The following is a 24,861-nucleotide window of genomic DNA, read 5'->3' as shown; positions in this document are numbered from 1 at the left end:
ATTCAAGTTGACATTAGTTATTACAGACAACATTCCTGGGAAGTAAAATAATCTCTTCTGGTGACATAAAAATTCCGTTATCAATTTACAATGGAATTTCTGCGTAAATTACCCTGCATAAAGAAATATATTTCAAACACCCATCTGTTCTGCAGCCATGTGGAATAGGGGACATGAGTGTGTATGTGTGTGTGTGTGCACATACGTGAACAAACTTGCCGACATACACACACAGGATCTGCACATTTCTGGAAATTATTTTTAAATTAATAAAAGAAAATGAAATCACAGGAGTGTGTAGCAGGATAACAGTCTTTCTTTTTAATGACAGGATAAAAAATAAATGCCCATTGGAAAGGAATAGTCAAACAGTCCCAGAAACTATACAATGTAACTTGTTAGATCCAGCAAATAAGATGTCATGTCAATGATCTGATCAAGAATACCTGCCCTGGTCACTCTGCGGAAGTTTCTGTCCACTTGTTCACACTGAGGACCAAGATATCCCTTTTTACAGAGGCACTTGTTCGGTCTCACACAGACGCCTCCATGCCGGCATGCTGGCTCACATTTAGCTGGGAGGAAAAAAGAGCAATAAAATCACACTCATTCTCTAGATCAGAAACAGTACAGAGGACGCAGCCAACACATATTTGACATATAACGGAAGGGAGGGGAAGAAAGAGGAAGCCAGTCCCAAAATGCTCCAGCAAGGAATAAACACAAGTAGGCAAGAAGGCTTGCAGACCAGCCAGCAGGGGACGGGAGATGCTTCTCGACAAGCAGGGGTCATGGGGAACAATTTCAGTCCCTTGAAGAAATGACTAACATGACGGTTTTGGTTCTTTCAAACCTCTGCTCAGCTAGGGCAATTCGGAGGGAGGCCTTCAGGGGACTCTCTGGCCCCCGACCCCTGTCTTGGGTAGGCCCTTCTGTCCAGCGCAGAGGACAGACCCGGCGGTGGCTGTCCGTTTTGCTCAGCTGGGATGTCCAGGCGACACCCTTGAGCACCCTCCCCTGGCTCCCTGGGGGTACACAGCTGGGGTTTCCTCCCTGAATCCACTTTGAAGACCCTTCCTGGGGCCAGTGCAGTGGAGCGCAAGGCCGTGCTGGAGCTTCGCCAGGGTTACGCCATAGCTCAGTCTCTTCAGGTAGGGTTTCTACATTGCGAAGGTGGAGGGGAGAGTTCAGTTTACTGTTGGAGTGAGGGGAGGCTGGAGTCTGTGTGGAAGCCTTTCACTGACGAATAGATACATCCAGGCGTGTAGCCACTGCACAAACAAGTCCTTAGGTTATCAGGGTCAGGGTCATTTTTAATTTTTTCTAACGTATGAGTTAAAATCCAGGTGTCTCTGACTGACACATGGAAAAGAACAAGGAGAAAACAATTAGACTAATTTTCCTTTTAAATCTGTGGAAGTTGAATAAACTCTGTGAATCTGAGGGAAATCCGTGGTGGGGTCAAAAATGCCATGGGTAGATTAGTTTCATAGAGACATGTGGTTTATTGTATAAGTCAAGCTCATTAACTTGGCTTTGTGGAAAGAGTAAGTTATTTTATGGAAAGAATATTTAATGTGAACACAGAGAATGTATTTTCATTCATATCACACTAATAACAGTTATTGTGGTTATTAATATCTATTATGATGTTACCATATTTAAAATAATTGTCACCTGTATTTGAAAAAACTCATTTACCCTCAGTTTAAACATGCTGTTCCTAAAAGACAATAATTTGGCATCCGGTGACTTGAGGGACTTAAGAGGTTAGATAAAATGCGAATAAGGAATAAAGTAAAATGGACACCATGAAAAGAAGCAGGGAGAGGTACACCCAGGTAACAAAGGACATATCACTGCTGCTGTAACGGGGCGGTCCCTCGGAAAAGGGGAAGTCCTAGGGACCACCCTGTTACACTGTTAATGCTGATTCTCTTGTTTTTGTCAACTGGAAAAAAGGAAGCTAGACTGGATCGATAGAATGTAAGCATTTGTTCTAAACAATGCAATTGCTTGCTTTCTGTTGAGATGCGGAGGGTGAGAGGCTTCACCAGAGACAGAGTGGGGAGCAGAACAGGCAGATCGACGAAGTACACTGCTGAGGGGAGCAGCGGGCGGGTCAGGAGAGGTCTGCCTCGCCATGTGGTCACCTCCGGGGCAGGTGGGGATCGAACTCATGCGGAAGTGGCTTTGACTTCTTAGTGCTGTGCTTTAACCCGCTGCGCCACCAGGGAGGGCCTCTGTTGAGTTTTAATTCTATTTCTCCCCTAGATATGGAACCACTGTCTTAGTCAATCAGCTAGTGTTACGTGTGCTAAAGCAATGATGCTCACAGGGTATAGTGCATGTATGGACTTTAAATGCTGACTGTTGTTGGACATGATATAAAGTTGGCAAGCGTGGTTATAATTTTTTGAGACAAATACATGTGTAGAATAAAGAAAAGGGCATTTATGAATTAAGAATAATATTAAATATTAAGTTGGAAGTTGAATTTTCATTAGTAAGAGACCCAAGTCTATTTGAAACAGCCCCCTCCCCCCGCCAAAAAAAAAATCTTTTGTAGCTGACACATTCTGTGCTGGTTGTTCAATAGGAGCTTTCGACATAAACACCAGAAATTTTAGGTCTTATCTAATTTTCTTATTTCACCAAGTAGAATTTAAACATTGTTACATGGAACTGAGCGAATCTCAAGTTAAAGGGAGGACTAATCCTGGAGTAAATCTCCCTTGCTGTCTCTGAGCTGTTGTATTACTAGTTGACGTTTCACGACGGAGAGGCAAAAATAATTTTTAAAACCTCAATCTTCCAGACAATTGCAATTTCCCCTTTTATTTAATAACACCCACTGAAAGACCCTGTTTTTAGGGTGCTTCAGCAGGAAAGCAAGCAGGAAGTTTAGGGAGGACATTTATGGGGTGTCTGGAAAATGCTGGGAGGGGCTTTGTAAACACTAAGTCATTGGCTGGTGTGAAATCTCAAACCCAGGACTGCGAGCCAGCTGGGAGGATGGAACTATGCCGGTTTCACTTTTTACTTTGTGAAAGAACTCAGTTCTTTAAAGGCTTTTGGTGTTTATGTTGAACTTATACACACGAATCATTTACCGTAAGAATATTGAAAAGATTTCATTGAGCAGTTGAGAAACAGATTGGCTATTAATATCACTGTGGAGGGCTCACCAAGTCTGAACCCCACAAAGTCCTAGAAAAAATAACCGACGCTGTTCTTGCGTCCCCAACGCGGACCCTGCCCAGTCCTTCTGGGCCACAGGACAGTAACACTGACCGATTCTGCAGAAGTCGCCTTCCCAGCCTGGGCTGCAGCAGCATTTTCCCGACGGGGCACAGTGACCGTTGCGACAGAGCCTGGCGCACTCGGAGCTCAGCATCTGGGCAGGCTGCACGGTGGCCCGGCACTCCTCAGGCACCACAGGTCTGCAGTTCAAAGTGCATTTTGGTTGACGTTCAAAATTGGAATGAAATGTAGTGATTTTGTAGCTACAAAGCACGTCTCTTGTTTTCTAAAGAGACCTTTCTCTTAACTGACTCGGTCAAAAAGATGGACAACTTTCTAAGAATAGCTTACACACCAGTGCGAATAAACTGACCTGGTTTTGAACCAAAGGGAACACATTAAACATTGCAAGGCACTTCGTCAGAATGACGACTCATTGATTACAGACGTCGTGCGGCTCTATCGCTATTTAACATCCGGCAGCTAAGAATTCCTCACAACTGCAACTGAAAAAATAAAGATTGCAGATATTTTCAGACTTTCTCCTGCAGACCTCTCCACATTGTTGAGAGGTCCCACTTGTTCCAGGCATATTTGCCGTCTGTGTGGCCGTCTGAGGCGCTGGCATTCCTCCAGGGGAACCTGGTAACCTGCACAGCCTGGGAATATGTTTCCATTTCACTTTTACATTTCTTTTGGGGCAATTTTCTCAAGACGGATTTGTCTTGACAGGACAGCTTAAGAGATGTGTGTATCTCTATCACTGACTCAAAGTTTACACTCTTTCCCTAAAGAACGGCCCATGGAGATCTGATATGCATGCATGTCTCTGGGTGTATGTATAGCAAGAACTCTCAGCCCTTTTGCCCTGAGATCAGTACCTGCCTGTCGAGCTGTGTGTTTTAAAGACTGTGTGATTGTCACAGATAAACCTCATTCCCTAAGCTTCTCCCTACAGTTCTGGGGAAAATTTATCTCTTTTTCTTCTAAGTAGTTGATAACTAATACTCCTCAGTTTGCATGTCCAGAAAATTTCCTCCTTCTCACACACACATGCACACTTTTTAAAGAAACCCGACGCCACCCTGCTGTGAAGAAAATGCAGCAAGCTTGGGGCAGGGAACAGGGAACAGGAACGTCTGACCTGCCAAGGAAGACGTCACAGGCTTTGTTTTAATTGCTCAACAACCGCCATCACTGAGGGAGGAGCTGAGATGCCTTCAGAGGCAGACTTTTATGGTTCTGTTTTTGAAACCAGAGGGGGGTTTCAATCGGGGTCAGGCTGGAATCGCAGGCAGGAGGGCTCTCGACCTAGCCTTCAGGGCGAAATGTGCGGGGTGGCTCAGCTCTTAGCAAGGTCACCTGTGCCACATGTGGGGAGAAGGGTCTTTCCAGCTAAGGAATGTAAACAAACGTTCCTTCACCACTCAAATCACCCGGGTTAGAAAGGCCCAAGCAGCTGGACTCCTTAAGTATCATCACAAAGAAGGTGATAATTATAGGTCAGACCCACCCCAGAGCTAAATTATATAGCTTTCTGAGATAAGCAAATAATTAGGCCCTGTAGACTGGGTTTTCTTGAGCTAGATTACCTTGTTATGCTCCTACGTGATGGTGGTGATAATTTGGGGCCTGCCCGCAGGCTCTTTCTATAATGGCTCAAAACCTTATTAAAAATAAAAATAAATGACTCTTTAGATCCTCTCTCCAATAAAAATCCCACTATATGTCGAAAGCCCCATGTTTTGCAACTAATGGGACCATTCAGAAAACTGCCTTCATCTATACAAACCCCTATTTAAATCGAGAAATGGCCAGTTTATGTGGAAGGTCCTGAAAACATCCCGTCGGGGCATATGTTCATTCAGGAAACATGAGGGACTACTTTCCCTGTGACCCCCAAGGGAGGCTTTCTGGAAGTAAGGATAGAGTGGGGGTGGGGTAAAGAACCGTAAAGGTTAGGCCAAGGAAGGCAAGGGAGAGCCTTCTCCTTGTAGAAAAACTCTTGTCTACTCTTTTTTCCTGGATAAAATTCTTATTTTGTCTGTGTGGGTGAAAGTTTTGATCATGAGAAGAGAAACTTTCTTAAAAGTCACAGAGATCTTTCAAGTCCCAGGCCGAGATCATGCACTAAAGTAGCATTTAGCGAACAGGTATTGCACATCTGTGACTGGAATTCTGTTTATTCAACTCCTGTGTGTCACTGACTTGTTCACACTCTTTCCAGCTCCTTGTTGGAAATACCTGATATGTCGCGGTGACGTGACTCTGAGGGACATCGCTTACATGCCCTGACTCAGCAGGATGGTTTATGCTGAGTGGATCTATCAAGAGAGGACACCACTCGGTCAAGCAGGGAGGTGACTGTAGTTGAACAGCAACCTGGGGGCAAAGGGTAAAGGTGTGGATGTGTGGGCGGAGAAAAAAGGCACTGGGAGCTACATTGACTGCAGTGAGGTATCTGGCCCCGGTTTCCCAGCTGATCCTCAAAACTAGATGTTTTCACTCTTTATTGCCAGACATTTAGGTAGGTGGAAACTTGGTGTATAGAAGTGAATTCTAAGTTGTTTTGACCTAAGAAACAGCACCTGCCTGTCTACCTGTGGGTATTTCAGCCGGAATGTTTATTTTAGCCTCTATGGGACAGTGTTGCTATCCCATAGAAACATCATGATTCCTATAAGCTTTGATTTAAATGATTAGGAAAATTATCTTTCCCCCCCTTGTATAAAGTTGATAACATTCCTTAGTTAGCATGTTCAATAAATTCTCTCCTCTTTGAAACAATTAAACCTGACATCTGAAACTTAAATATGGTTATAAACCAATGTTACCGCTGTAAAAATTGATGAAAAATGTAAGATGTTATTCTGTTGGGGATCGTTTGACATGAAAATGTACACAAAATATAGCCCATCTCTTAGGGAAGTGGGTTATCTTACCCCCTTTCCTTTCCCACTGACACGAAAGCTGTCTGAAGCCAACGCTATAGCCTCAGTCCCCTTCAAGTCCAGGCAGTTATGCGAATAGGTACTGTGTCCTCCATGGGCAGAAGACATACGGATTAGGTATGGTTTTAATTCTATGATATTTAAGGCATTCAATCCAATTCTTTAGTTAATTGGATGTATAGAGTAGAATATATACTCCTCTTAGACAAACATTTCCCTCTCCTTGTACTTCTCCAGGATCTAGAAAAGTGTATGTCACATGGAAGATGTTCATTAGAAATCTGCTGGGTGAGTGAATGAAATGAGGAAGAATAGGGAGTTTGAGATTTGCTTCATCTCTGCACTGAGTGGACAAATTAGGATTTCATAGACCGTCTAAGGAAAGGATACCTTCACATCTAATTGCTGTACTTTTACATCAGAATACTCAAAACACTGTAGTCCCTCTATTGATTAAATTAACTTAAGCCCCACACAATTCTTCTAAGGCATGTTAAATTCATCTAAATGAAGCATTTTTACAGTAATTATAATTAACAGTTTAAGAATTTAAGCTTGCCGTAGAAATAGACTTGTTTCCTCTCCAGCTGTGAGTGAACATACTGATACTGAGTTTTCTAGTAATATATTTGGAAAAGACTGACAGAGATTTCTGGGGCCCTCAACTCTCCCCCTCCACTCACTCTTTGTTCTAGTGATCTATCTTCCTTCCATTGAAAAGGAAAACGAGTGAGGAAGGAAGAAATGGGCTGAAGATCAGTAAATCTGAACTCTATTATTATTGTCATCTTACAATAAACCACCTCATGCACCCTTAAGTGCTACATATACAGAGATACATGTGTGTATACAGAGATAGGATTTAAACAAAAATCTAGAACATGGGTTTATTTTTCAATCTTATTTTTACTAGACTGGAAAATAGGTGGTTTAATGTGTGTTCTATTAACGAATTGCTTAAATGGTATTGTTCTTTTTTAAACTTTTGGGCCCTTAGGTCTACTGGATGAAGTCCAAAGTAGCTTTCAAGATAGAGATTTTACCAAAGAGATATTTCAGTTTGTAATAATGATAGTTATCCCCAGAGTCCTCAAACTTAATTTAAGTCAGAAGAACACATTTCCAAATCCCTTGACAAATAATGGAACGCTAAGGGACTACCCCAGAAAATTGCTCAACATTCTTAAATGCAAATATTTGCCTTGTTTTCGGGAATTTAAGTCATTCGCTTAGAAACTACTTGGGCTGACTTTGGGTAGTAGCAGAGAGGTTTAGATACTTTCTTGAAAGGAAAGAAGGAAGAAGTGGAGAAGCATAAGGAATTTATAAACACATCACACGTGATTACTTTCTGTGAATAGCTAATGCCAACAGTGAAGGTCTCTGGGTAGCAGGATTAGGTATGGTTTTAATTCTATGATATTTAATTGAATAAATGAATAAATCAATGAGACTTCCTCTGAGCATTTGTATGGTAGCATAAGGATAAATCCTTACTCTGCTCTTCAGAGTTGCCAAAATCTATTGTGTCTTTTACAAAAAGGAAAGGGCTGGTGCTGAAATTGTGTTAAGGGTTCAGATTTTAAATGTGTGTCATTGTGAAATACGGGCCATAGATCACGAGTGGCACTCATTTATAAAATCTGACCATGGGTGGTTTCAGAAGATGTAATAATGCCTCCTTTTTGCACCATCGACAAGAGAGGCAGCCGATGCTGCTTTGTCCATATTCACGCCGGGACCCTTGGGAAAGGGTTCCACTGCCACTCGTCACCTTTACAAAACTACCTGTCTCCCACACTTCCATCCCTGGCTAATGAAGTAGGAAAAACAGACATTTAGATCCTCATTCTCGTAGGATGGTACTAAGCATGCAGCAAGTTTGATCGAAATTCTGGAGTCTCAGGTCCTTCCCTAAAATGACTGCATGAGAATCTGCTCTATTTCGTTTGTCAGGACAGTGTCAGCATGTTCAAATTTGAGAGGAACTGTTCTCAATTGGGGCCGGGTCCAGCCAGTGGTGTTGCTAATAGCGGCCATGAGTTCAGAGTTCTACAGTCTCATTTCGGGTGGGGGTCTCCTGAGGCAGACGCAGTTTTGCTAAGAACCAGCTAAAAACCATGGACAGTGTGGTCTGTGGATTTCTTTCCTTTGCGAGCCTTCTGTCACAGAGCTGTCAGACCCAGTACCCAGCACTCAGAGCACTTTTACCTAGAAGCAGGGGAGGCTTCTCAGTCAGGAGAGATTTTACTGTTTCGTACCCCAGTGGCTTGAGGCAGAGGCAGAAGCCGCTGCCAGTGCTGTCTCACACTTTAAGCTCATTTAATGCCTTTGTCCAAGGTCAACACACACATCGACTTTTTCTTTTTGGTCTGGATACAGTCCTTAAATCTGGATGTTCACAGGCCTTTTCCTGGGCAAGTAGAACATCTTGCTAGTGTTAGGCTGTCCGTGAGAAGCAACATGTGAGACCCCTGGACTGCAGAGGATGTTCTGTGACTGCCCATAGCCAGTATAGCTGATTGAACTTGACCTTGTATTCAGAGGTGGCCATGTTCCAGTTAGAAGAGAGAAAATGCCATCTATCTCTGGGTAACCTCACAGTGTGGATTCGTGGTGACTTCCTGGAACGACAGGTGGGTACCCCTTTGCTGACGCAGCCAGGTGTGGAGGTACACCCAGCCTGGGTGCTGCCAGTCATCTTTAAGCATTACCTTCCTCAACAATTCGTCGTGTAGCTGCATAAGATCTTTTTACATTTGTCTTGAGTGACCCTGACATTGGAGTAAAGGGAAAGCAAACTCCAAGAACAACTTGGAGAAGATACGTGATCCCATTAACAATTTTAAGTGTATCCTGTATATTTTTGGAACTGTAATTTAAGAGGGGTAAATCCAGTGTCCTATGCTATTTGCAGACACGGCCTTGAAACACTACATTTCTCTGTTCTGAAATCTGCTGAAAAAGTAGGGCTAGATCTCTGTTGTGTTCTTTGTGCTGACTTCATCTTGAGGTCTTCTTGCTAATAATCTTGCTAATAAGATTCTCAGGTCTTGCACAAATACCCGCTCAATTTTGTGCCATGGTTAAAGATGCAACCATAATGAAAGTGCTAGTGAATTCACTCAACACTTTCGATAATTTCATATTCCACTTTATCCTCATGAGACAGGCCTGTTCTTGTCATCCTCAAATTTAGAAGAACAGAGCATGCAGATACAGCCTACGTGGCCTTCACATGGCTAGATAATAGGACTCTTCCCTAGCCCAGACCTTAACATGTCCTCTCGCTCTAGACAAGAAGCGGTCAGTCACCTCTACCCCATTATCCAAACACCACCATCAGGATACACAGTATCTAGAAAGGTGTGTGGAGAGAGTTCATTCAACTTGATTATCTTACCTCAGTATAAATGTTTTCATAGGAAAATTAGAAGATGAAATATATGTATCTAGATGATAAAGTCATCTGCTTTTAGGCAAAAATGCAAATGACAAAGGCCAGTTTTATTGATTTGCCTTGGCTTTTGTATCATGGTTTCAGTGTCTTCAATTCAGAACTGGTCTATGTGATTATTAGTGGTGAGTCGAGAAAAACAGTCATTTCCACTTGAATTCAATGTATTCATGATCCTGAAAAACCTTATTATATCCCACAAAATCGCATGCTAAAAGTAATAGGGCTTCTGGGAATCACAGGGTGGGGATGTGAACCCCTGTGCAACTTTGTAACTAAAACACTAACCCAAACAAGACTTGGGGCCTGGGGAGGCAGCTTGGACACCAGGGAGCTGGCTGGCAGTGGCTGGAGGTGGTCCAGGGGGAGATGAGAGATACAGAAAACAAAAAGGCAAGCCAGTGAAGCTTTGAACTCTGAGGAAGTGCAGCCTGCAGAGACCCAGGGCCCCCAGAGAGGTGCTTCAGGGAGGGAAGCCCAGTGGGTCTCCTTTGAACACCGCTGAGAGGCTCCCTCTGAGCAGACCAGGCTGAGGATTTCCTCCCAGGCTTAAGTTCTGGCTGCCCTTGTCTGCAAAGCCACTTAACTTTGCTAAGCAGCTGGCATTCTAAAATTTTGTAGGCTGATTAAGCCCTCGGATGGATCAAGGGTTATATTCATACACTGATGGTTAAAAAATTAGGATACAATAAAAAGCTAATGTCATTGCTTCCTTATATAAAGAAATGTGTGCTTTTGTATTAAAATACATCTATGTATTCTGCTGAGATGCTTACATCCAGTCTATTTTTTAACTAAAGAACTTAATTCATAAACCATAACTGATAAAAATATTAGACATTGAATAAGAAATGTCTACAAGTGGGAAAATGGGCATTTGAAATAACTTTGATTCAACCTATTTAGAAGACAACACCTACCGTATTTTTGTTTTTTGGAAATTATCTAAAAAGATTACATTATTTTCCTACTTATAAAGCTGTAGATTTACCAGTATTTTAATTCTGTATCATGAAAGTAGAAAATTTAAATCCTTAAGGTCTTAAATGGTAACTGAAAATTTGAAACAATCTTCTCTTCTTTCAAAAAGAAAAAAATGCCATTTAAATTCTCTTTAAGACACTTAGGATGACAGATCCCCAATTTTTGATCTTATGCTCTGATTCATTTGTCCATGTTAACAAAAACACATCATTTAAGCAACAAATTTTTAACTCAATTAAAATGAATTACTTAAAAAAGAAGCTAAGATACAGTTTTTTTCTTTAAAAGTATACACCTCTTTTCAAACATCTTTTCACAAAACTCATACCATTTGGTGCAAGAAGAAATCTGCCTGTTTCTCAAGTACTGATGATATCTATTGATACACTACTTTATAATAAAAAACAAAGTATCAGCCATCTAATATTGTAACAGGGGGGTCCCTAGGAAAAGGGGAAGTTCCAGGTTTCCTGCCCCACCCACAAGGAAAGTGGAGCTGAGGAGAGAAAAAGGAGAGAAGAGAAGGAATCAGAGGAGAAGAAAATAAGGAAGCAGGATGGAGAGCCAGAGGAGACCTGAGGAAGCCACATGGAGCAGCAAGCATGTGAGGAAGAAACGGGGCTTGTTTCCTGACACTGGACAGGTTAAGGCAGATGTGGGTGAGAGACCTGCAGGGAGGTGACTGTGGCAGTGTTTATATTGATTTTGATGTTGCTCTTTTCCTCCCAGACTTGTCTGGCCATTTCTGACCCTTTTCCATGGGTCTCGGCCAGAAGGTGCTTTAGTCTAGTGACAGGCTTTCAGGCCTTGCTTTGGGCCCATGCCCACGATGAGATGGGTGACTTCAGGTGTTTGATTTAGACCTTACATTCTTTGTCTTCTGTATTGTACACTCACTGCATTAAAGTCCCTTTTCATTAAAGTTTTATATGTTTTGTCTTGATGCGGTGGATGGCAGAACCCACTTAGAGCAGGCAGGTTTGGGGCTTCAGGGGTGTCCCTCTCTCCCTGTCCTGTAATAATATCAGATGTCTGCTGGGGGGGATGGGGGGCATGGGAATTGAAAAGAAATCCTTTGAAGAGTTTTTTCAACTCCACATGTGAGTTTCATTTAGAAGAATATATTGTCGTTACTCATATTCCACACTTAGTCTTTTTAGTGGATGCCACTTATAAGTGGGAATCGATCAAGTTTTATTGCAACCTGTACAATTACTCTGGGAACTGATATTCTCCACATTCCAAATTGATAGTTGAGGGAAGACTGGAATTATTATTTAAAGCAGAAAATTCCTCTGACTGTCATGTTTTGAGGAAATACACACACAAAGTCTTGCATGAGCATTTTTAAAACAAGGTTATATAGCTAAAATTTACAAAATTATTTTATGATTTTATGCATTTGGCTTGAAATAGGCGATGGCTCTACAAAGCAGTGTGTGGGTGACCTGGGTGTATTTAAATATGTTTATGTGTGTACAAATATATACAGACATGCAAATCCTGGTAAAGTCTGAATAAAACCCCAGGGCCACTTGGGCCATTGGGTGTTCATCCATGCATTAGAATTTTAATTTTGATCTTGTCCCCATCTTTTGTCATTCTTTGAAATTTCTAATGCTCTCTGACCACTTAGAAAGCATTTGTTAGTTAAACAGATCTTGTGCCCATAGATAATAAGACATATGCTGGCAGATCTTGTAGATCCATTTTTTGGTTATAGGTTACCAAGGAAAATAAAAACAAAAACGTGGCACTAGACCACCACTCCGGCACGCAGAATGGGTTTCATAGGGCAGGACTTGTGCGCGCCCCCTAACGTCAAGAAATTCGGTCACATTTGTTAACTGGTGCCTGGTGGAGGCCATGTCCTGTTGCCAGTGGCGCTGGGTCACTGTCGGGGTGGGGGTGTGGGGGACAGAGCTGCAGCAAGAGGACTGGGCAGTTGGGCCAACAGGCAGGTGGCATTTATCAACCTGGGGCCATTGGCATAAAACGGACTGATGAATGCGGATTCCACTGGCTTCTGGGGCTAAAGCCTTTCTAGGACGTAGGGCTTTCTGGAGGGTGGTCTGGCTCCCCCAGACACAGGGTGGGGATCAGCAGAGCTCATTTCCTTATATTTTATTTTTGAAAAAGACAAACAGAAACAACATTCTTCAGCATCCATAAGGTGGAGATATTCAGGGGGAAAATGAACAAAGGGCAGGAAGCAGGGCCCTGGTGGGGGCACGTGGGGGTGGGGGCAGGGGGAGGCAGATGAGCACTTTTTGATATTGGTAGAGGCCAGGAGTTGGAAGGGAAAACATTTTTGTGAAGTGACCTTTCCAGCTTGGAATTTGCATTGTTAATTTATAGACCGCTGAAGGGCGTGGTCAGTGTGACCGGTGGGTAATTGAGAGGCAAGATATTAACATAAAGTAAGACCGGGCGCTTAGCATTACATCAACCTGACTAAGAATGATTTTGTGTTATAAACCCTTAGAGAAATAACCCTGGAAACCTTTCAAACTCAAAAAAAAAAGTCATATTGTTTCAATTCATCAAAAACAAAATGAAAGAATTATGTCAATAGTGTGAAAAAATTTGTGTTCTGTAAAGGCAAGGTCTAGAAGGCACAGATCTCTGTTAGAATGCCTGAGCCCCATCTCCTGAGAGCATTTGTTTGGTATTTAAGCCCCCAGGGACGTGCTCTGGTGCGCACTGGGTAGGAAGAACTCTGTAAGTGTTCATGAACACCTTTATCCCAATTTCAGAGAGATTGGAGTGATCACCTGAAAATATTTCTTGAGTGCATGAATGAACCTAACCGGTGTGATGAGCGTAACACGCTCTCAGCAGATTAAGTCATCTCCCCATAACTCTGCAGAAATGGGGAGTACCTACAAGTCTTCACCTGCATGTCACTGGGGGCACAGGGGCACAGTGTGGTGATGCGGCACGCAGCCCTACACTAGGAGAGAGTGAGAGCCCAGATGACTGGCCCCCGGGCCTAACAGGACTAGTGAGCCTCTAGTGCTGACGAGTCCCAGATGGCTGACCCAGTGAATCATGAACACCAGATGGGTGTTCCATGCGTGGAAACCCATCTTTCTGGAATTGCAGACTGAGGACTCCCCACACCAAACCATGTAGAAGCCTTGGTGGGGGGAGTAGAACCCAGTACTGGTGGCTTTGGGGTCCAGTGAGGTGAACCTAAAATTTGAATTTGAATAGATTTTTCATTTAACAAAAAAATCTGCATATTGCTTTTTCAGTTGAAAAAGGGTTCTTTCTTCAAATTTTCCCTCCAAAGTATCAGAAAATGTTTTGCTCGGAGGCAGACACCCTGAACACCATAATTAGCTTGTGTTTCCAAAATAATCCCCTTCACATACGCTAACGTGTCTGCTTATATAAAGCTTCAAATCGTCTAGGGAGAAATACTGTAATAATAAATGTTGGCATCCAAATCGAAACAGCATGAGACTCCCAACAAATGTTTATGAAAACATTTGTTTTCTTATTGTCAGTTTAATCTTGAAGCAAATGCTTATGCCTGTGTACAAGGCCAGTGTCTTTGGAAATGCTTCTCCCTCCACCTTCTGAAAAGCAAACACACATCTTAAACACGGCCCCCCACAGGACAGGACTCGCCAGAAACAGGCACCATAATGAGGAGGCAGACCCTTCAGGTATGTCACTCTGAGACCACCCTACTGGAGGCCTTAAGAACACAAAGCCAAGGTCCCTGATGGCAGCTCTGGTAATTGGACACTAATAGTGGACAGAAGGTGTAAAATTCACCTCAACTCACCGACAGACTAAACAATCCAGATGAAGAAAGAGAGATGTTTGTGAGGAGGGAAAATTAATTATAAGACTACCGGGAAGCTTGTAAAAGCATATCCACTTTGAAAAACATAATGGACTAAAGATGATTATTTTGAAACTAAATGGCATTAGATCTGAGTGAAGTCCCTAGACCTCATTATGAGTCATCAGAATGCTGTTGTTTTACAAGTTAACATCAGTTTGGTTTTTGTTCTTAATATTGCCAGTCACTATAAGTGTCTGGTGTTTTGTTTGTTTGTTTTCGTTCATTTATTTGCTTTTCACAAAGAGGACATTGGTTTCTCACCCAGTGAGGAAAGGAACCCCCACAGTGTAGAGATTCTTACTTGTCCTATTGTGAAAGAAAATGTGTAATGTTAAATGGAGAATAGGATTGATTATTCCCCTTTTTGCCCTGTGGCACTAATGTTAACTTGTATTTTCCTTTGAAGAGAGAGAGTTTTCCAATCCAAAGGAAATATACATTTCTATGTTCACTCCAGCACTGCTTATAATAGCCAAACTATGGAAACTTCCTAAGTGGCCCCAGATAAAAAAGGTGTGGTATAGATACACGGTGGAATACTACTCAGCAACCAAAAATGATATTCTTCGACAACTTCAATAATATGGATGGAACTAAGGAGATTACAAGAAATTGAAATAAATTTAAAAAAAGCACTGGAGGAGATTATAAGAGATTGAAATAAATCAAAAGAAGAAAGACAAATACTGCATGGTCTCACTTACTGGTGGAATATAGACAAAACAAAGTTCCAGTAAAGCCAAAATAATGCTAAACTCTAGAAATCTAACAGAACTGAAGCTATCAGATGTGTGGGGGGAGGATGAGGAAAAATGGGGAGGAGGCAGACGGATGGTGGTGGAGGGCTTCGGGGGTTTGGTGGTGGGTGTGGTATAGTATGCAGCTGAAAGGGGAGAGGCTATGCTTCTAAAACACAAAATATTTTGTAAACCAATGTACCTCAACTAGAAAAAAAAGGATAAGAACCTCCATTCTATTCATCAGTGACTTTTTTTCTGAGAAATACACACAGCTTATAACTTACAAATAATATTTTAAAGATGGAACTAAAGTTAATGATGTTAGGAAACTCTTTAGATTATTTGAACGTATTGTTGTACAAGGGCCTGAGGTGCAGGAACTGAAAATTTGCAAGTAGCCTTCTGAAGATCATTTACTCTGGGAAGAATTTAAGATCTGCAACAGCTGGGGTTCAACAACAGATGGACCCATGTGATGACCTCTATCTTAGCTGCTTCTGAATTTATGACTGATGTCTGCTTGACAGGATCACGCAGCAGCATTTGATGATTTAGATTCTTATCCATAAAATGAATAACTCATTCTGATTCAAGATCTTTTGAAAGCTGTCTGTGTGTTGAGGTTGCATTGCGTGGGGTGAGGGAGCGACAAGATAAATACAGTCTTTGAAGGAAGAAAACGTTCCATTCTTCCTTTTGCTGAAGGAGATAACAGAAAGCTTCTTTTACTGTTTGTTTAGCACAGAAGCCCAGGCAAGGAGCTTTTGAATCATTCTGAAGTGACGCTCAGAAGTGGAATTCCCAAAGTTTCTTTCCCAATGACCCCACAGGTGACCATCCTAAGCAGCTACCATGCCTGCTGGATGCTTTAGTTTCCTTAAAACAAAGGGATTTTTCTTTAAGATTTATTTATTTATGCACACCGAACTGGGGTACAGGCTAAAGGCACAGGAGGTGAGAGGATTCACCAGAGACAGAGTGGGGTGCAGGACAGGCAGATCTACTGAAATACGTTGCTGAGGGGACCAGCGGGCGGGTCAGGTGAGGTCTGCTGTGCCATGTGGGTCAGCTCCCTGCCTGGGGATTGAACTCATGCTGCAGCAGCCATGATAACTTAGTAGTGCTGTGCCTTAACCTGCTGCACCAGCAGGGAGGGCCCAAAACAAAAGGATTTGAGAGCTGAGGCCACTTCCTGGAGAGGCTGAGTCCTCTGGATTTTAGCTGAGGATACTGATGCCACAAACACACTGCTGCTCTCTGGTGACAAGAAGACTGGGCATGTGGGTGCGAAACGGTTCTCGGAGGCTTGGCTGAGTCCCGGTGACTCAGTGACCTGAGCAGAGGGCCCTTCAGGGAGCATAGGGACAGGGCAGCGTGCTCACTTGTGTTTACCTGTCACTAATTCGAATGCATCCAAACAACCCAGGGAATAATACTTGACTGAAAGGAAATAACAAGGTCTCACCTTTTGGGGTCTACAATCTTGTACAGTTTTCCATTGTGAGTCTGGGTCATACTTTTACTACTGGATAGAATGTAAACTTCGCCTGTGAAGAGAAATGCAAATTAATTCACAAAATTGCAAGGCTTTACTCCCTATTGCCTAGCAGCTATTTTATAGAAATCGATATTTTATATTTATATTTTCTCTGTGTGTCTCTCTCTGTCTCTGACTTTCTCTTTATGTCATATATATGTATGTTGACCCTTAAACAATGAAGGGGTCAGGAGCATTAAATCTGCATGTAACTTTTGACTCCAGAAACTTAACTACTCATAGCCCACGGTGGACCAGAAGTGGTACCCATAGCATCGACAGTTCACACATGTTTGACTGGTTTATATATTCAATGGCATGTCCTGTATTCTTACAATAAAGAAAGTTAGAGAGAAAAAATGCTATAAGGAAATCATAGGGGAGAGAAAATACACTGGCAGTCCTGCACTGTGTTTACCCAAACCGTAAATTTACGAGAAAACCCGCCCTGAGTGAACCCACACTGCTCAAACCCAGGTGGTTCAAGGGTCACTGTGAATGTGCATGCATGTGCACATGCATGTATATTTGTACACACATGTAGATGTGTGTGCGCACATGTAGCCGTACCTGTCTCTGTGTGTCTGCATTTCTAGCCTAAGGCCATGCAGGAGCTCAGGAGTCTAGCCGTATGTGTGTCTGATTTTGACCACTTCTCCTCGGGTCGAAGCCAGTCCCGACAGTGGCCTGAGATGTCGCATGCTCCGACCTCAGCTGCATGTTTTGATCTGCTGCTGTGTTGTCCTCGTGATGATGAACTACAACCAATGAAGACCCTTTTACCCTGTTTGGTTAGAACCACTCTGGTTTATTGCTACCTCCATGGAATTCAGTGTATAGAATGGATCACCCGGATGGGTTTATAAGCTGCATTTGTGATTGCATATTGATGAGGCTTAAAATTTACTTGGTTCTCATTGACGAAATGGTGTTTGATTTAGTTTGTATTTCTCTATTCTGCTCTGTTAAGCACAGTCTCTTACTTCTAAAATAAACCCCAAACACAAGCAAAACAGAAAAAATATAGATGAAACAGAAAAGCAAAGGAATGTAAGTGAAAAACATTATTTATTTCACCACGAACTTTAGTTTACTTCACTTAAACCTCACAAGCCCATCCTGAAGTTTTAGTTAAAAGCAAACCGAGAAAAAAATGACTAGATAATTTTTGATTCAAAAAATGCAAAAATTCACTCATTTAAAACGGTAGTTAAAGTCAGAGTTTTACACGAAAGCATAATTGAGTGAAAATATCCTTAATTGTGACATTATATGATGTTCTCACTTTTGACAGGACTGTGTATGCTTTATCTGTTAGTTTACGCCCAATATAGAATTCAGATGGACATTTGGACATTTTTAACCAATGGTGGTGACGCTCATAGGCTGCGTCACTTGTAGTAAAGGCAAAAGAAATCAAAATGATTTAGTCACAAGGTCTAAATATTCAGTTTAACTCTGCCACAAAGAAGAAAATTTTAACTTACATTTTTAAATCAGAGTTGCCAAGATATTTAAGTTTCATTACAGAAGACTTAAGTGAAAACTGGTGTCTTTCTGATTCCTTTGAGTGGGATAGAAGAAGATCAAGGGAAATTAATTTTAAAATGTGCTATAAAAAGGACAGTGTGGACTTCTCTTATTGGAATCACTGAAGTCCTAGAACTCTGAAATTTGTGCTATGTGTTTCAAGATTCTTGTCTTTGCTAGTTAAGTCGAATAAATTCTCTTGTGACGGCAAAGAACATAAGCTGTGTGTTTAGAGAAAATATGCTGATATAGGTGGAAAACATATATCTGTTTTCTTAATACGTCTGTGAGGCAAAAGAGCCCAGTAACCAAGAGGAGTTTGGATGTACTTCTTTAAATGGAGTCACAGTGACATCTCCATGCATCTTACAATTTAAAATTAGTAGCATTTCCATTCTTTGCTTGATCCAATTCCAATTTCAACTTCTTTTGCTTGTTAGCTGCATGTACACTTTGATAACATGCCAACAAATACATTTTATGCTGTCCCCCAGACCACCAATGAGAAAATAGTTTTATTCTGTTGGAAATGAGATCTTGCACAAATTTCATGCCCAGATGGGTAAAAATAATAAATTAAAAAAAGAGAGAATTAGGTGAGTGTTAGATTACAGTATTTTTTTTCCAACTTCAAGAGACCTAGATAGGTGGGGATCCTCTTAGCTAGAAAATAGGAACAAAGGACTCAGAAGCATCAAAAAATATCTGTAGACACTTAAGATTTTCTTTCTTCAAGACTTAAAACATTTTTTGCTCTTGCTACCCCTAACCCCCAACTTTCCTGCTTTGCTACTTTTCTATTTCTATAGTGGAAAGACTTGAAGGGCCCTAGTAAGTGGTTCTGGGGGAAGAACCCATTACAGGTTCAGCACCCAGGTCTCTGGTTGCTCACCTTTGCTGTAGGTTACATTTCCAAAAGGGGAGGATGAGGGTGCTAGACTTAGCCTTTAGGGCACAATAACACCTCTTGGGTAAGGGAGTGAGAATGGAACTGAATAACAATTGTTTGCACAGTACCTAATTCATCTTCTCCAAATCCCAGGATGTGGCCTGAAAAGTAGGATCTACAAGAACCTCCATTGCCCAGACAGAGTGGTTTTTCCTGCCATTGCTTGCTCACGGGACTTTGCTGGAGAGTTAAGAAATTCCTACAACAAAAACATACCAGAAAGGGATAATGAAAACATACTTTTGCATTAGAAAAGAACACCATAAAATGTTTAGACTAAAAACTCACAATCAATTCGGTGCCATAGACCTGGCTTCTAAAGGGAAAAATAATACAGCCCATAATGTGTGTGAATACTGTGGAAGTGCACTGGGGAGAAAGTCTTTAAAGATACTGTTTTGTTTGGGGAGGACACTGAAAGTACCTGAGGCTGAGAAAAGCCCTCCCCTTCATCCAGGGAATGATACTTCCTCTGCAGGACTGACTAGTCTCCATGCTGAGCTCTTAGTCAGAGAGAGGGACAGTGGGAAGACCGTGGCATGAGTGTACACTTCTCTAGTCCTTCTAGTGACCAAGCACATCAGTTCTGCCAGAGGTCTGCATGTCGGCCACTTGGAAAATGAGACTCTTCATTTGGTTTACACCACAGAGTTTCTTATAATTTCCCACAATGAAATCTCTAAATTTTTAGGCTAGAATTTATTTTTGTTCTATTCTGTCTATAAGGGTAAAAGAAGTTCTGTTGCTAAAAGCCCTATAAATCTGGCCCACACAAAATTCTCAGCCTTTCAAGATAATTTAAAAAATATTTATATATTGCACGTGTAAAACAGCAGCTTTCAAATTACTCATTGCCATGGTAAATTCATATGAAAGATGAAGGGAGGAGTCAAAATCATATGAACAGCCCGCTTGAAGACTTCTCTGCCCAAATCTGTGTAAAAAGCATCTAGCAAGTTCCACATAGTGGAACTAAAAGTAAATAACAATAGTGATATGTGTTCCAGACCTAACCACAAAAGAAGCCAAACATCTGAACATTTGGGGGCAGCCTGACAACTGATCAATGGATGTATCATTTCATATAGCAGATCGTGGTATCATGGACACCTACCCGTTCCGGTCTCCAAACACGTAACTTCCGTATAGTCTCTGGGACTGGCAGCCTCGGTAAACAAATCCACCCACCAAAGGGCCGTTACTGAATGGCTTGAACTCTAAAAGTGAGGGCTCGCTTTCTGGAAAGAAAGAAACAGAGCATTAGATCAAGTGAAACATGTTGTAAGAAGATAGTGTAGGCCCCGAACAATCGCTGGAGGTATTGGCTAATGCAAATAGGTTCCTTTATGCCCAGTGTGGATCCTTGTTAGGTATGTATTTAGTGGCTGAAATAGTATAAAGTTTAAAGGGCTCTCATGTAAAGCTTAATGGAACAAGAATGTTCTGGAAATGCTTTCTGTATTATAATTGCCAAGACATTCCACATAAAATTAGAATTTTAATATATTGGAAATCACGGTCATTTATTTTAAACCAAAAACTTTAAACAAACAATATTTTTTTTGTAGCAATGCTTCTGCACGTAGTTAATGAACATAACCAAATCTTTGTAAAGCCACATAAAGTATTAAAAAGTTCACAATCTTAATGAAAATAAAAGCATAGTAAATAAAGATCTTTAAAACCACATCTGTTACATATTTTAAAACACTGTCACTTAGTCAAGGAATATCTTCATTGGAACTATTTTAATATTTTTGTTTAGAGAATTGCGTGGCTGATGAAACATATTCCACCCATTTCTTTTGAATTACATGTGTTGTGATTGTGTATCTCAATATTTCCATGCAAGTCATACACTTGACTACACATATGCTAATTATAATGAAAAAGATCTAAGTCAGTTGCAAATAAATCTGAATTATTTACTGTGTGCTTAATGTCAAGTTACTACCACCAGGCGGTATTTTAGGAAAAGCATTTGTGGAAAGACTTCACAATTTAAATTTTAATTAATTTAAATTTTAATTAAATGGTATAACCCTCCCCCCATGTCCTTATGATGAACACATTATAAAAATTAGAAAAGATAAGCTCTAAATAACCAGGTCACTGAGAATTTGGGGGGATTTTTTTTAAGCTTTATTAAAAGTATAATCGGGGCCCCTCCCTGGTGGTGCACCTAGTTAAGGCACAGCACTAAGAAGCTAAAGCCACTTCAGCATGAGTTCAATTCCTGCCCGAGGTGATCCACATGGCGTGGCAGACCTTTCCTGACACGCCCGCTGCTGCCCTCAGCAGTGGACTTCATTAACTGACCTGTTCTGCTCCCCACTCTGTCTCTGGTGAATCATCTCACCGCCCCTGCATCTCTGGCCTGTACCCCAGCTTTGTATGCATAAGTAAACAATTCTTTTAAAAAAAGTATAATAGACATATAAAACTGTTAAGATATTTAAAATATATGTGGTGATAATTTGATACATGTATACTTTGTGAAAGTATTCTGTGGATGTGTATTTAAAACATAAATGTAGGGCTGTCAATACGATAACCAGTTCCAGCTGAACCCCAATTAATGTAACTATAGAATTTAATATACAAATACAGCCACCATTCAATCTAGTGATTTAGGAGATTTTTTTTTTGAACCACATTATTCTTTGGTTTGGCTTTTATAAGATGCACACACACACATACACACACACACTACCTAAACTTTTAAAAAAAAGTAAAATAACTGGATACCACATGAACTAACACAGCTGCTTCATTCCTGGTGCTAAATAAATATCTCTGTTGAATGAGTAAATACAAAAAAGCAGTCAATTTAATAATCTTAATCTATTATGTTCCCTGAATCAAAATAACATTTGATATATTGCTTCCTTTGGAAGGAGTAAATACTAAAACATTGAAAGGTATTAAGTATTCTATACTTCATTATTATCCAATTTCACATCTTTCTATATGTATGTCTGAATACTCTAGTAATCACATTATTAAGAATAACATCTAAATGTCTCATTTCTATGACTTGAGTAAGATGTTTTTACAAGTCTTTTACTTTGTTTTCTCTAAAATAAACACCTTTAAACATTACCTTCTTCCTTAAAACACATAATTTTCCTATTTGCTGAGACTAGCAAGTTGGGTCTTGGGAGATTTCTTGCCTTTAACACATGTTTTTCCCCTGAATATAAGAGGTTAGGACAAGTTTTCCCTTATATATAACATAAATGGATGTTAGTCATCTTGATTCACAGATGAGCAATATATAAACTGCTACCTTTTGAAGATCCATTACATCTTTTGGGCCCATAGAGTGCCATTTCAAACCCTGGGAAAGGTAATTAGCCAAATGGAACCCCACAGGGCTTATAAGGATCACTGGACCTTTCAAAAGTGAGCAGTTGGCTCTCGCCCACTGTTCATTGTTTTTATGCTTTCCTAAATGGTCCTTTTGCAGAAATTCTTTTCCTTTTCAATTAAAATACTTAAATAAAACAAAATCCCAACTAAAATAGAAATTAACAAATTAAGCTCTACTTACCATAATCTTTCCCTTTTATTATCTGTAGGATTCTGGCCGAGGATCTGTTCTTTCCATTGGAGTCTGAGCAAAGTATTGTCAGGTTGATGTTCACATCTGTGGGGTGTCGGTCCACAGCACATCTACACAATAAAAGGGGAGATACTCAGTAACTCCTACATGGGGATCTTCCCAGCCCAGGACTTACTTTCCTGACATAGGAACCCTTTGTGGGCTGCAAGGGATCCTTGGGCTATTGAGTTCAGATGCTGTGAAGCTGCTAAAGGGAACATTCTGGGATGTTTGTTGGCTCTGCTGAAGTTTAATGACTCTGGAATGTATTTATTTCTCAATTTGTCTTGGTTTCTCCCTCAATTAGGAAAGTGCACACTGACTTAAAACGTTTGTGATTCTGTTGCTAAGGAACAGTGTATGTACAACATACTGATAAAATATATGGAATAAGAATCAGCAGCAATATCAACACACATAAACAATGCACAAGTAGTTAGTTGTATTATCAGCTTTTTGTTCTGGGCATGGAATCATTATGGCTAAGGCTCAGATCACTCTAACAAAGGAGAAGAATAAAGCTGGTCCCCACAGCCATGGAGATCTTTTACATTGACTTTAATTTCACTTTGTGTTCACCCCCAATGTGGGGCCAGAATGTTTCTATAAATTAAGCCACCTGACTATTAACTCCAAGAGGACAGAATAGCTTCCAACTTTTTTTTTAAAAGAGATTTCTTTATTGATGCATACAAGAACTGGGGTGTAGGCCAGAGGTGCAGGAGGTGAGAGAATTCACTAGAAACAGAATGGGGAGCAGAACAGGTGGATCTACTGAAATAAACTGCTGAGGGGAGCAGCAGGAAAGACAGGAAAGGTCTGCTGTGCCATGTGGGTCACTCCCTGGCTGGGGATCGACTCATGCTGCATGACTGGTGATCACTTGATAGTGCTGTGTCTTTAACCCCTGCTCCACCAGGGAGGCCCCTGCTTCCAACTTCTTGATCGCTCTATTTCTGTAACCTAGTTCATAGCCAGCAATATAAAAGAAGCTCAATATTATTGAATGTCAAATATATAGACTGATGGTGCAGAATTGGGGTGGGGTACGGATGACATTGAATAAAGGAATTTTTGAAGTTCTCACAAATGTGGAAAACACTCTTGCATTGTGTTTAGTTTTCTCAACCTTGGCATTACTGACATTTGAAGACAGATACTTCTTTGTTGGGGTAGGAAGGGTTGTAGGGACTTTGTCCTGAGCACCATAGGGTGTTTCGTAGAATCTCTGGTCACTAGATGTCAGTGGTAGGGTCCCCTCCTTCTATGTTGTGAAAATCAAACATGTTTTTAGACCTTGCCAAATAGCCTCTGGGGACAAAATCATCCCGTTGAGAATCACGGGTTTAGTCCCATCAAATATATTAATGACTTAAAAACCCAACCCAATCCTTGAGGTTATTAAATAAATTTTAAAAGAATAAGGAAATCTGACAGTAGATTCTGGGGCTTAAGAGACATAAGCATGATATTTAGCAATTATTTCAACAAGAAGGACACAAAAACTTGGCTCCACATGATTCCATTCATAGTGGGGAAATGCTAAGCCTGACCTGCCAGAGATGGGCTAGTTGTTCCGTGACAACAGTCCCTTTATTGTCCCCTTTTATTCAGTGATTCACAGAATACAGTGCCTGGCAGGGACGGTGACACAGGCGAGCTCTGATTTCAGTCAGAACATGCTTCTGTGCTATTTTTTGAAGATGGAGAAACAATGAGCAAAAAGGTTTGACCTGTTTCTATTAAGAAAGAGCAAATCTAGAAGGAAAGGCCTGGTCCCCCAAAGACAGGTGGCCAGGGGCCTAAGGTGGCCTATGGCTGGAAACCAGTTTCCTTGGGAAGCGTCAGACTCTTTAGCGTCTTGTGTGAAATGGAGGCCGGTGAGTAAGACTTCTCTGTGCGAAACCATCATGGTGGGTACAGATCACAGGACATTTGTCCAAATCGACTGAGAATGTACCAAGAGGGATGCCTACTGGAAGCGCGGATTTTGGTGATAGTGCTGTG

The 24,861-nt window shown here is 41.2% G+C and overlaps 1 protein-coding gene across 1 annotated transcript in view; it reads right to left on the bottom strand.

Annotated features, from left to right (window-relative positions):
- Positions 1–298: 298 nt before the first annotated feature.
- HHIP (hedgehog interacting protein) overlaps positions 299–24,861 on the bottom strand; it is an 83,326-nt gene continuing 58,763 nt past the window's right edge. The window contains exons 8-13 of the mRNA XM_004685300.2: positions 22,804–22,925; positions 20,365–20,488; positions 19,319–19,449; positions 16,700–16,781; positions 3,295–3,443; positions 299–575 (exon numbers count right to left, since the gene is read on the bottom strand). Coding sequence (XP_004685357.1) covers positions 382–575; positions 3,295–3,443; positions 16,700–16,781; positions 19,319–19,449; positions 20,365–20,488; positions 22,804–22,925 — 802 coding nt within the window. The 3' untranslated portion in view covers positions 299–381. The remainder of the gene's footprint in view (positions 576–3,294; positions 3,444–16,699; positions 16,782–19,318; positions 19,450–20,364; positions 20,489–22,803; positions 22,926–24,861) is intronic.

The sequence above is a fragment of the Condylura cristata genome, unplaced genomic scaffold (assembly GCF_000260355.1).
Source record: "Condylura cristata isolate star-nosed mole 26May11 unplaced genomic scaffold, ConCri1.0 scaffold00018, whole genome shotgun sequence".
Classification (NCBI taxonomy): domain Eukaryota; kingdom Metazoa; phylum Chordata; class Mammalia; order Eulipotyphla; family Talpidae; genus Condylura; species Condylura cristata.
This window is presented reverse-complemented; position numbering and strand designations above follow the sequence as displayed.